Source organism: Pipra filicauda, unplaced genomic scaffold (genome assembly GCF_003945595.2).
Source record: "Pipra filicauda isolate LSUMZ 115617 unplaced genomic scaffold, ASM394559v2 scaffold4_size7858003_pilon, whole genome shotgun sequence".
Lineage (NCBI taxonomy): Eukaryota > Metazoa > Chordata > Aves > Passeriformes > Pipridae > Pipra > Pipra filicauda.
Window position 1 is genome coordinate 30,829 of NW_024104643.1, and position 13,594 is coordinate 44,422.

The 13,594-nt window shown below is 36.3% G+C and overlaps 1 protein-coding gene across 4 annotated transcripts in view; it reads right to left on the reverse strand.

Moving 5' to 3' along the window:
• Positions 1-1,503: 1,503 nt before the first annotated feature.
• Positions 1,504-13,594, reverse strand: part of METTL25 (methyltransferase like 25) — a 47,154-nt gene continuing 35,063 nt past the window's right edge. For 2 of the 4 annotated variants that reach the window (XM_039386716.1, XM_027747801.2), the window contains 4 exons: positions 13,154-13,247; positions 4,057-4,131; positions 3,376-3,447; positions 1,504-1,829 (listed from right to left, as the gene is read on the reverse strand). In XM_039386716.1, coding sequence (XP_039242650.1) covers positions 1,740-1,829; positions 3,376-3,447; positions 4,057-4,131; positions 13,154-13,247 — 331 coding nt within the window. In that variant the 3' untranslated portion in view covers positions 1,504-1,739. The remainder of the gene's footprint in view (positions 1,830-3,375; positions 3,448-4,056; positions 4,132-13,153; positions 13,248-13,594) is intronic. The other 2 variants (XM_039386717.1, XM_039386718.1) reach the window with 1 other exon arrangement.

Genomic DNA, 13,594 nt, shown 5'->3' on the forward strand with positions numbered 1-13,594 from the left:
ATGTTTTAGCAGAACATAATGTAATAAACCCTATTTTTCTAAGATTTTTGTTCATCTTTTTTCTTTCTAACATCATGTACTTTAGATTGCCCTTTTATTTCAGATATTCTTTTCAGATATTTTATTTCAGATATTCTTTTCCTTCCAGATGCCTAGCGGTTAGGAAAGGATTTTCTTTCTTTTGATTCCTCTTCTGGGAAAAGAATTCAGCAGCTTGTTAGTTTCCTTGGTACTCTCTATATAACAAAAGGTGCATATATGGAAGGCCTCATTTTTCTCTTCTTAGCTCTACTGCAAAGATGCTGGGAGCACCTGCAATTCTGTTCATTTCCTTGGGTACTGAAGGTGTTCAGTAGCTCTAAGGATTGAATGTACTGGGACCAAACAAATGTGAGAAGCTCACACTGGAACCATGGAGCTAATAAGGACTGGGAGTTCCAAAATAGATAGCAGAGAACTTACACACAAAAAAATAAGTATTTCTTCCAAGTGAATACATCAATAAAGATGTGACTTGTTAGAAAAATACCTTACTTCTCTTTTCTTGAATGGCCATGTTCACAAGCTCTCATTATATTTTGCAAACTGCAACATAAAAAGATTCTTTCCTACTCACATCTCTATCTCAGTCTGACTCCCATCACTATTACTGTTGCTAAACAATTAGTATAAAAATATTTTCTATTATTCTCATCTTCTAGGTGTATTCTCCCCTTTTCTTCTTCAATGCTGTATTTTATTATTTACTTGTCCTTTTTTTTTTCTGTGCACTAGTAATTAATTGTATTTTATATATGCTAGAAAATTCTATTAAAAGCACTAGGACTTAAAATAGAAACTTTTCTCTTTTTTATTTGATGGAAAATCTGCAAGTTTAATTAGGCAACCCATTGAGATAAACACATCAACAAATAAATTTCCCACTCATGAATGCAGCACAGACAACAAGAAACTGGCTAGGAAGTTTCAATTCACCCGGGTACCAAAGTATTTATACCCAACAGATTTTGGCTAGATAACAGCTTTCCAATAGAACCCAAGGATTACAGAGTGAACTCCAGCAGGGTAGCTGATTCTTTAGCACTGGGAAATCTCCCACTGGATTAGAGCACATACATTTTTTCTTCAGAGTGACAGGCAAACAAGTGCATGCCAGAAAAATGCCTGAAGGAGGAAAGGGTTAATACAAAACTGTCCTCTGCAGGTAGTCACTATCTAGGCTCTTTTACACTGGTCTGTAAATAAGCTGGTCCTGATAACCTGCAGAATAGGAAGCACAAAAATTCCTAGTCCATAAGCCTCTTGTTTACAGTGCAGGTTATTTTTCTGTTTATACTTTGCAGCATCTGGACCCAGAAAAGAAAAAAAGTGAGCCTTGTCTGAGACTGCTGATGCCAGGTATAATCTTGAGATTAGAAATATCAAGAGAAAGGGTATTGATACATAAGCATAGTACCTTAAAAAGAAGGAACATAAAAACTATTTTAAATAGCAATCACACAGTATAGGTCATAACTTTTTTAATAAAGTCAGATGTTCAACATTGTTTAATAACCGACATAAGGAAGCCATCATATTTATAAAGGAGATACTTATTTCTGAAGATTCAGAGGTATTGCAGTTTTTTCTCTTGCAGCTGAAAAGCAAACAGTGTACTTAAGGAATCAATTAAAGAGAGGAAACAACAGTATCAGTTCAGAATTTTCAACCTCTCTGCAATTTGCTTCCACTTAAGAACATCACTCTTCCTTCAGAGCAATAACTGCATAGCATCTGGGAGATTTCACAGGATCAAATAACTTCACAAGTCCAGACCAGGCAATGTTTTCCTGTAAAATGATGGATGATTGAAGTACATCAAAATGTGTTTGATTTAAAAGCTAAGATATGATAATAGGTTCACATTTTGAAATACAAAATTGAAAATAAAAATAATTATCCTTAATGCAAAGCGGGAAAACCACTTATCTAACAAGAAAATCAGGGAAAGTTTGTTTTGAAAAAACAGACACCCATAACAGGATGCATTTTCAAGTCATTTAGTTATTTCTGGCACTACCAAATGATAGCTTCCCCCCCTCCTTCATCAATAAGGATTTGTTCTTTGACTGAACTAGAGCAAAGAAATTAAGGATCACGACATACTCATTTTAGGCAGCACATTCTACTCCTGAAGCTAATTAACTGACTTTTCAAATGAATCAGGCCAGCTGGATCTGGCCATCATGTTGCATATGGCTTTTATAATTTCTATTCTAAATCTTAAACATATTTTATGAATCAACCAGTACAAGATTAAATTAATGCATATATTACATTTAGAAAAGGCAAATTAGTGCTAAATGCAGCAAGTTTGATCTCCCATCTTGGAAATCATAGAGATCTCTATGGCACTTGGGAAAATACATTGTTATTTAAATATTTCAAATTGCCTCTCTGTAAAAATACCAGTTAGAACAAAAGCATACATTTACTACAGCTCAGTAGTTGGCAGAGAATAAAGTGAGTTTTCACTTATTATAAAATGGAGCTGTTAAAATGTAAGGTTTATGGTGGGAAAACATAGCTATTCATATGAATGAGTTTAAACTTTATTTCAAAAATTTATTTTGACCATGGCTCAGAGTAGAAACTGGAAGATGCTATGATTTTCTCCTAGCAAATTATTATTTGTGTGAAAAATGTTTATTGGTGCAGAAAAAGTATTACTGCTGCTTCTGAGTTAAACAGGCCAAGCTCAAAATTAGTGTTAGAAGAAAGAGTGTTATATAAATCATCATGGAGTAAATGTAGTAGCATTTCCTTGTTATATCCTAGGTCTATACTTGTAAAATATATCCAGACTGTATGTTAGTCAAATGTACCTCAGTTGAGCCATACAGTTGGAAAAAGTGCACCCTCTCTCATCATTGATCTTAATTAAGAAACAGTAAAAGAAAATAATAAACATTTTGGATCTAATTAAAAATTTCTTGAATTATATGTTCTAAAGCATATTAATTGGAAATTGTAGCATAAACAGCACAATGTTTGTTTAGCATTTCTAATATTCTTTTTAATTAATAAATATCTCAATGTTGTATAAAATGAGATTTGTTGCATATTTAATTAATTTATTTTTTACTGCCTATTGACTAGTAATTACCATACAATTAAAAGAACATAAAATTTACTGTTGCTGCTTTTCTGAAAATAAAAACATCTGCTGGGCATATGTTTATACTAAATGGAATTGAATGCTTATACTTCTGCAAATATGATGAGAATAATAATTCCGCAACAGAGACTTTTGGTCTGCACTGTAATAAATAGACTGAAATAGCTTCATTTCACTGATGTAGCCTTTAGGTATCATAAAATATAATGCAAAAATACCTGCTCCTTGAGATAGCAAAGACGATCCAGAAGTATCAAAACTTCTATGCAAGGAGCCAGAACAACCTTCAGCTGAAAGAAAGATTAGATACTACAATCCCTTTGGGAAAGACAGGCAATACACTTCCAAATGGCTACACTTCCTCAGAACAAGTCCAGGAAGGTCAGTCATTTCTTAGGGGTTCTGTTGTACAAACGTCAGTTTGCTAATTTTACCTATGGGATGGACATCTTCAAAACAGATTATATTAGAGACAAAAATACATGGAATGCTCTGAAATCAGGGAACTACATTATTTAGTTGGTTTTCAGACATTTGTCCAATAAGAAAATGATACTATCTGTAGCAGAACAATTTTAAAGAGGGAAATAATGAATTTTAATAAAAAGAACTTAACTGCATGGAGACCAGTCTAGATTTAAAAGGAGACTGACTTGCCATTTTCCATTGTAATAGTCTCTCTTGAAAAAGAATCTTCCATGTATTTGCTTTATTATTTTACTTACACCTAATATAGTTTTGGAATAGGATATGCTCCAAAGTCTGGAAGGGTTGGCTGCTTTGTTTTTTGAGATTGCATACCAATGTAAGACAGTCCACCTCCACATAAAACTTAACAGGGCTTTGTTCTAGACTAGCACATATATACAAGGTAATAGTATTAATGCTGTAACTTTTACCATATTAAATGCTTCTAGCTCATTCATTCTGTGCTTGTATTTTTCATAGTAATCCATTATACAGCTGTCTGGGAGCTGCAAGAGATTTAAGAAAAAAAGAGATCAGAGTTCTTCTAATTACTTTTTTTGAGAGAGAACTTTTACAATTAAATATTTTTTCCTCATTGAAACTCACACTACAAAATGAAATCCGTGTTTTGTTTTGAAAATTAGCCCTTTTCTAAGGTTTATAATTACTTTCCAATAGCAGTTTCTCAGTTCTAATTTACAATAACTGTTCTTCAGACAGCATTTTGCACTGACATGAAATTCTGAGATACATTAATTATTCAGAAAGCTCCAGTCATTCCTAAATGACAATTACACAGTAACTGGAGATAACATTCTCATTTCCTTTCCCATATATCTTATCCCCTCCTCAACAGCAGTATATCTATTCTTTTGTGGCTGTGGAATGAGCTAGACCACAACTTAGCAGAAAAGTAACAGCACTGCCAGACATGTAGATGTGGCTCCGAGGGACAAGGGTTAGCAATGGACATGACAATGCTGAGTTAACAGTTGCTGCTCTTAAAAGTCTTTTCCAACCTAAATGATTCTATGACTCTTTCACAAAAGACTATGAAAGCCGAAGTGTTTAATACATTTTTGAACACTTTATTAGAAGAATCATCTGAGAGCATGTGGCTAATCCAGCTGCAAAGATGTAAAATCTCTGCCTAAAATAGGAAAACAAACTAGAGAACACTTAAAAAACCTGTAAGTTTTCAAATGAGGTGTGTATTACGAACTTCATCCTAAGATAGCCAAGAAGGGACTAAAGGGACCTCAAAACTATAACTCATTGTCACTCAGAAGTTCTCAAAGAGGGTATATCAGAGGGTATGCCTTTTGTTATAGAACACACAGTTCAAATTAAAGGCACTGAAAAAATGGAACAAATAAAGAACTTAAAAACACTACAAGATAAGGAGATGAATTCGTCCACATGAATTCGTCAAGAACAAATCACAAGTTGGTCTACTTCACTTGTAAGGAGGGCAAAAGGATTCACAACAGAGAAAAATAGCTGGTTATCATATATTTCAATTTCAGAAAGATTTTTGACAACATTTCACATAATAATTTTACAAGCAAATTTAAGAAACAAGTTTAAGATTAAAGTACTATATGGTGAGTGAAAATTGTTTGAATGACCATAACCAGACAGTTACTAATGAGTCTTTGAACAACTAAAAGACCTGCTGACTGGAGGTCTATTATGTAATGCAGTATTTTCATTAAGAACTCAGACAACAGAATAGAAATCAGATTAATTAGGTCCGCTAATGTGCAACAGAAAGGCATTGCCAGAACTTAAAATAATTTTCAGAAATTGGAGTATGAAATGCTGCACAGAAAAGCAGAAGGGATTAGACTCAGGCAGAAATAATCAGCTGTTCAGGATGGGGAACACCAAATGACAGTCTGCAAGATATAGCAGATCATAAGCTGAGCAAGAGTCACAGTTGTGCTACTGCAAAAAAACAGCAATCACCATTCTATGATGTGTATGGGAGAGCAGCCTGCAAAGTGCAGGAAGCAATCCTTCAACTCTGGCAGTGGAAAAGCTCTAGCTGGAATACTGCATCCATTTTTGGGCATCAGATTTCAAAGAAAGAAATGAACTGTCTGAAAAAGCCCTGAGAGAGAAAAGAGATCAGAAATCTAGAAAACATGATCTAAGAAGAAAGACTCAGAAAACTGGAACTGATCAGGCTAAATTAGACAAAATTGAGAGTGGGCATAATAAAAGTGTTTACAAGGCTATCACCAAGAAGCAGAGAACAGTTTGTTCACTATGTCTACAGCGGATAGGGCTTGTATTGCAGCAAAAAAAAAAGTTAGCCAAAACCTTGAAGAAATCTTTTTCTCAGAGGTTAATTAAGGACTGGCAACATTGTCAGTCTCCATTACAGGAAGCTTTTGCAAGATCTGACAAATATTTTTCAGGGATGATGCAAAATTCTAACTCTGCCTTAAAACAACAGGGTTTAGAAAAACTTTCGTAGTATTTCAATCATATTTTTTTCATTTAGAAAGTACTTTTTCCCAATTGCAGATGCAAGGTCAAGTAGCTGATCTGGCAGTACAAATGTGGACTAACAAGAATTTTTTTTTATCTTATTGCTATTTTATTTTCTGTAGAGCTGTGCAAATATTTTAGAGGTTCTTTTTTTTCTCTCTTCCCCTCTAAAGAGTCAAACCAACTAAAATATATCAGTCATGAAATAAACAAAATAGTTATTTAACCTCTGACCTATAAGCTTTCCATTTCAACTGCATATTAATAGGGTTTTAGTATAATGGATTTTTGAAATTACAGGCTATTTGGAATTAAAATACAAAGATCTGTATTTGGAAAAATGTGATCATGAAACCTTTCTGCTTTTGCTTCCTTTATGTTCTACATTTTTCAAGATGAAGCATTCAAATTGAAAGAAAACAAGCTGTGAAATGTTTGACAAATAAAAAGGGGGTCAAAAATGTCTCTTGGACATTGCCATACTCAAGTATGTCCTTTTCCATTCCCTCCTTGTTTATTACACATTTTGAGTGAATGCATCCTGCTGTCACAGATAGATTAGGTAGTATTCCAAACTGTGTCTCAGATAAAAGTTTGGTGAGCTGGAAAAAAGAAAAACTGTCCACCAAAAAGCATTAATAGAGACGGGCATGAAAAGGGTAACTGGTAGTTAGCCATGTGGCCAATTTCTTGGAAGAAGACTAAAACCCAGATAACACTGGCTTTGGCTGAAACTGCAACAGCTTGCTACCTGCCTTTTGTTCCTAAAAGGTACCTGACACAACCATCTGCTATCCTTCCAAGGTGAAGTAGGAGTAGATTACCGTTTGTATTTTCAGGAGAAGAACTGAACTTCCACATGCAAAGCAAGCCTCATTCATTCACTCCAGTTGTCCATGCAACTGTTCTTTGGGTTGCCACGCATTTGTGTAGCCAAAAAAAAATTTACACATATATGGACTGAACTTTTTTCTTTCATTATGATGTTGAAACTATGAACATGAAAAAACTCAAATACATCTATAATGTATTTGTCTTAAGATTGATTCTGCACTCAGAGATCTAGCTTATGTTACTGACACTCAAGATGTTACTGACACTCAAGTAACCTACATTTCATACAGAGAATTTTTGGTTAGTATTTCTTCCCTTATGTAGCTACAATTTCTCCAGGTGTTTATCAGGTTGTGAACAAAAGCATCTCTTTGCACTGTAATGGGGGTATAATCTTCTTTTAAACTGATTTCTTTGGTTATTCAAACAGCTGAAACAACCAAGCGAACCTAGCAAGGTCTCTGCTAACCTAGTAATAACTATACCATATGCTGGAAATGGCACTAAAACTGTGCCATAGGACTGACTCATCTACGAGACTGTCAACAGAGCCCTGAGAGCACATGAGATACCATGTGCCTGAGCACACCCAGCTTGGACTGCAGTCCCACAGATACGCTGATTGAGCTGAAAAGAAAGCATTCAGGCACAAGGTATGGGACAATTAGTGATACCACACTTAACATCTCTTCAGAAAGCATTTTTTCAGAGCTCTGCCTTTTCCTAGACTGAGCATTTTGACTGAATGAAAGTCTCTTTTACTGTCCAATGCTGTACACGCCCTACAGAGGAGAGACAGCCTAAGGATGCTATTCCACAGTCTGTTTAAACAGATGCAATTCCTCTACTGCCTCAAAGGGACTGCTTTCCCCTGCACTGACAGCACAATTCCATGTTTCCTCTTTCTTCTTGTACAAGAATTATCAGGAACAGTAAAAGAGTACATGAAAGCAGTAAGACAACCCTTTTAGCAGAGCAATGTCTTAGATCAGTTCAAAACACTTGGGAAATCATACCTTAGAGCAAATTTTACAACTTTTCCATGACTAAGATAGTTAAAAATAATGTAATGTAATATAGTGTAAAATAAAACAGATAATGAAATTACAGAATCACAGAATCAAGTAGGTTGGAAAAGACCTCTTAGATCATCAAGTCCAACTTTTGACCTACCACCACCTTGTCTACTAGACCATGGCACTAAGTGCCACATCCAGTCTCTTCTTAGATATCTCCAGGGACAGTGAATCCACCACCTCCCCGGGCAGCCTTATTTCAATGCCTGATCAGTCTCTCTGTAAAGAATTTCTTCCTAATGTCTAAACTAAACTTCCCCTGGCACAGCTTAAGACTGTGGCCTCTTGTCCTACTGCTGGTTGCCTGGGAGAAGAGGTTGATACCCACCTCACTACCACCTCCTTTCAGGTAGCTGTAGAGAGCCTACTCTTTTCCAGGCTGAACAATCCCAGCTCCCTCAGCCACTTCTTATAGGACTTGTGCTCCAGACCCTTCACCAGCCTTGCTGCCCTTCTTTGGACCTGCTCCGGCACCTCATTATCCTTCCTAAACTGAGGGGCCCAGAACTGGACACAGCACTTGAGCAGCCTCACCAGTGCTGAGTACAGAGGGAAGAATCACTTCCCTGGTCCTGCTGGCCACACTATTCCTGATACAGGCCAGGATGCCATTGGCCTTCTTGGCCACTTAGGCACACTGCTGGCTCATGTTCAGTCTGCTGTCAATCAGTACCCACAGGTTCCTTTCTGCCTGGCTGCTCTTCAGCCAGTCTGTCTCCAACCTGCAGTGCTGCATGGGGTTGTTGTGGTCAAAGTGCAGGACGCAGCACTTGGTCTTGTTGAGCACCATACCACTGGATTCAGCCCATTTATCCAGCCTGTTCAGGTCCCTCTGCAGAGCCCTCCTACTGTCCAGTAGACTGACACTCCCCCCTCATCTTGGTGTCATCTGCAAATTTGCTAATGGTACACTCAATCCCCTCATCCAGGTCATCAGTAAAGACATTAAACGGGACTGGACCCAACACTGATCCCTGGGGGACACCAGTAGTGACCGGTCGCCAACTGGATGCAGCACCGTTCACCACCATTCTCTGGGCCCGGCCATCCAGCCAGTTCTCAACCTAGGAGAGAGCACACCTGTCCAAGTTGTGGGTTGCAGCTTTTCCAGGAGAATGCTGTGGAAGACAGTGTTAAAGGCTTTCCTGAAGTCCTGGTAGACTACATCCACAGCTGTATATATTCAGGTTAGTTCATGTCTTAATGTACTATACAATTTCACTACTGACAGTTCCCCAGTCTTAAGTATGAGGCTTTTTAACACTTTTTAAAACAACAGTAAAGTTAAACCACACAGTAAGATTCTTAATCATATGTCCCTTCCTTTGCAAACTGTATTTTATGATATTCCACTAGTCACCGCTAAAGATAATTTACAACCCAAGGACAGTCAATGGTAAGCTAAGAGAAGCACATCTTCATCTACCCAGTGTAAAAAAAAAAAACTCATCTGACAAAAAATAACCAATTAGTGAAAAAGAAAATTGTACTTTGCATAAATTCTGATTTCACTATTGTCTACCAGCTTTAAAACTCAAAATTAAATAGTCTGGAGTTTGCAAAAGCACAAAGTCAATGTAGCAAAGAGAAGTAATTTAGGAATTCCAATACAGTTGAACTAATAAGCACAATGTCTGTCAAACATCTTTGGATTTATTTAACAGCACCTGTCAACCAAGGGAGATGGGAGAAGATGTCCCGCTGCTTGACAGAGTACCATGTGATAAATCCCTGAAGGGAAGAGAGGCCCAAGAAAGGTGGTCAATATTCAAGGGTCATCTTCTCCAAGCTCAAAGAAGCCAAGCAAAACCACCAGGGATCTCCTGGACAAAATCAAAACCAAAAAGGAAGACTATCAAAAGTGGAAGCAAGGACAGATAGCCTGGGAGGAATACAGACATATTGTCCAAGCATCCAGGGATCAAGTTAGGAAAGCTAAAGCCCTCTTAGAATTAAATCTGTCTGACATCAAGAACAACAAGAAAGGCTTCTATAGGTACATCAGTGATAAAAGGAAGACTAGGGAAAATGTGGGCCCTCTCCAGAAGAAAACAGAAGACCTGGCTACATGAGTTATGGAGAATGTTGAGATACTCAACAATTTTTTTGCCTCAGTCTTCACCAGCAAGTTCCAGCCACACCACCCAAGTTGCAGAAGGGGACAGGGACTGAATGAATGAAGAACCACTCACTGTAGGAGAAGATCAGGTTCAAGAACATCTTAGGAGCCTGAAGATGCACAGTGCCATGGGACCTGATGAGATGCATCTGCAGGTCCTGAGGGAACTGGCAGACTAAGTTGCTAAGCCACTATCCAGAATATTTGAGAAGTCATGTCAGCCTGGTGAAGTTCCCATGGATTGGAAAAGGGGAAACATAACCCATTTTCAAAAACAGAAAAAGGGAAGATGCAGGGAACTACAGGTTAGTCAGTCTCACCTTGGTGCCTGACAAGATCATGGAGGAGATCCTGCTGGAAACTATGCTAAGGCCCATGGAAAATAAGGAAGTGGTAGGTGACAGACAACATGGCTTCACTAACAGCAAATTGTGCCTTCAAATCTGGTAGCCTTCTACAGTGAGGTTACAGCACTGGTAGATAAGGGTATAGCAACTGACTTCTGGTTTTTAGGAAACTTTTTGCACATGTAAAACAGAGACTCATATGGAAACAATTTTTTCTCATACTTCTCTGGTAGTATTACACGGTGTCACCAAGTTTTAGCTGCTTTTTAAATATAACCTAAAAAAATTTATGTATTAAAACAGTGATTGCCTTCTTTTTTTTTTTTTTTTGTGAATGACAAGGACATTTTGGATTATTCTGGAAATAAGCTTCCTATATGCTTACTCCCACCTTATATTTTTCCCAAGGCATCGGTTTTTGGCCTCTGCCAGAGACAAAGTAGACTTTTGGTCTATGCAGAACAGCTGCTCTTTTATTCATTTCTAAACAGAGCTAGAAAACAAATTGTACATAAATTTCTCTGATTTTTGTTGTCTTTGAGAGTAAATGTTTAGACTTCATCACATTTTTAGCTATGTAAGTGGTTTTTTTTTCTGAAGAGAGGAATTTAACACATTCTCCAGTATTGTGTAGGTATAGTCCTGACTCCACCGTGAAAACTGCAGGGTCAGAACCACTGTTGAGGGCGCAGTTACAATTTTCCTCTCAGTAGTATCAGAATAGCACTGTTTTTGTGCTGCTGCAGATTTCAACATAGCTGGGAAATAAAAAATAATATTGTTTACATCAGCATAAAATCCAGTCTTCAGTATGCAGCCAGCTGCACATAAAACGAGGAGAAACATAAGCAGAAGTGAGCATTGACTTGAATCAGGTCTTTAGCAACCACACAAATGTGCAGTTTGAAGCAGTGTTGACAGACATCTTTCTCTCAGGGCAACTTGCATTTGTCCAGACTCTTTCTAGCAAAAGGCAGCATGTCTAAAATCAGACCTCTTAACACAAAGTTTCTATGCCTATTGGTTTTAAAAAAAACAGTGAATAAATTTCCACCAGCAGAGTTTAATCAATGATTTTGTAAACTGATTATTGCACAAAAAATGCACTATTGCTTTTGGGTGACTGTACACACAGAGAGAAAGACATATTTTACTTTCAGCTGGGGTGAATGCATGATGTTAGTGCCTATTTATAGAGAAAAGCAAACAAGTAACTACGTTTGCAAACAGAATTAAATATAATCCTTTTAAAATACTGCAAACTTCAGGCATAAGTCTTTTTCTTAATGTTGTAAGCATGACTGCAATGTCATTTGAATTTATTTGCTTATTTGGTTTTGCTTTTTTCTCATAGTTCATGCTTGATGTGCCCGGCAAATTTTAAGTGATTTGACGTTTTGACTACAGATTTTAACCGCTAATTTAGGAAAGACTACGACAACATTTACCTTAAATATTTTACATACTTGCCACTCCTACTTCTTCTTTGATGGTACTGAATTTGTTAACCATCTGCCTAGTACTCTCTAGTGTCTCTATTGCACAACTTGTTCTCCCAGCATGGTTGTGATCTTTACACATTCGTATTCCGTGCCTGATGTTATGTTGCCATCTGTTGACCAATTGAGCAGTTGTAGTACTAAGACAAGACACTCAAGAGCATAAATAAGATCTCCAAAAGATTTGGTAAGTTTAAAACTCAATTTTGAATTTACTTATTTTTCTCTATCTAGGAAAGTTATTTTAATACTTCTCCTTGACATTTTTTAATTTAAAGGAAAAAAGAGGTATTAGGCCTTCAAAGGTCTTCAAAGGTAGCTTAGGAAGACTGTCTAAAGGCTAAACTAAACTGGAAATACATTGGAAACTAAGTTGTAAGAGAAATATACTGCACAGACTGAAATGTCTATCTTGCTATAATGTTACATTTTCAGTTTCAAAAGGTGTCCAAAAGGATCACAATAATATTGAAAAAACAACAAAAAAAAAGAAGATCAAAAGGGGTCAAAGTATTTACTACGTGATTCATGATTCATAATTTTTTGATCTCTTTCAGTTTAAACTTAAATAAAAGATAAAAAGGCAACATGCTTGTATAGTATAGTATTTCAGCTGGTTTAAAAGGATGGATGAGTTACTTTTACTGGGATGTATAGTATCAGTACAGGCAAAAAGTTCTTCATGCCTGCTTCACTCAGCATCTGAAAAGTATATTCACCTCTAAATGACAACATGTATAAAATACTGTATTATATTTTTAGCCTTAAAGGAGATTTGTAGGATTTCCTTCAGAAATAATAGAAAGCCTTAAAAAAATCATGATTATGAGCACCATGTAGAAAAAAGGATTGGTTTTATATAAAGTCATTAGAATAAAGTAATTTTAAATCAGAATATTTTAAAGAATTTAAACATGGAAGTCTGTTTCAAAAAAAACCCCATAAAACCCCCTCAACTTTGATGTCGTTTTTTTTTTTATATATATAAACAAGCATGGACTTGCTCTATTAATATTAATAAAAATGATAATGCTTTATATTCACACAGCAATATAGGAAGTAAATCAAGTCATTGGCTTAAACATTCCATTGTGGTGCTGACTTCAAGAACTTACAGGGATATAAGTATTTCATTTAGTCTCTATTTAGTGACTCACCTTCGAATCATCCAGTTCCAGCTTTTTCAGAGACCTTCTGACATAATCTATGAAGGAGGATGATTTGGAGAAAGTTTTTCCAACATGTCGATCACTGAAAATACAGCATTGAGATGTAGGCTTTTATATATCCAACAACAGAAATTCATGTATTTTTAACTTAATTTTTAACTCGGGAGAAATAAACCAGTTGGACGGTTACTACTGTGAAGTTAGTAACAACTGCCCTTTTTCCTCCTTCCACTTAAAACAATCAAGCTAATACTTGAAGTAATTTCTAGACACAGCAATTTTATAATTGCATTACAGTTGTAGTAAGGTTATTATGTAAAAATTTGAAAGTTAGTTGAAGCTTGTTTTTAATTTCTTCACTAATATTTTTATTTCCCTATATGAATGACAAAATTCTTATTTCTGCTGACAGATGTTTCCTTCTATACT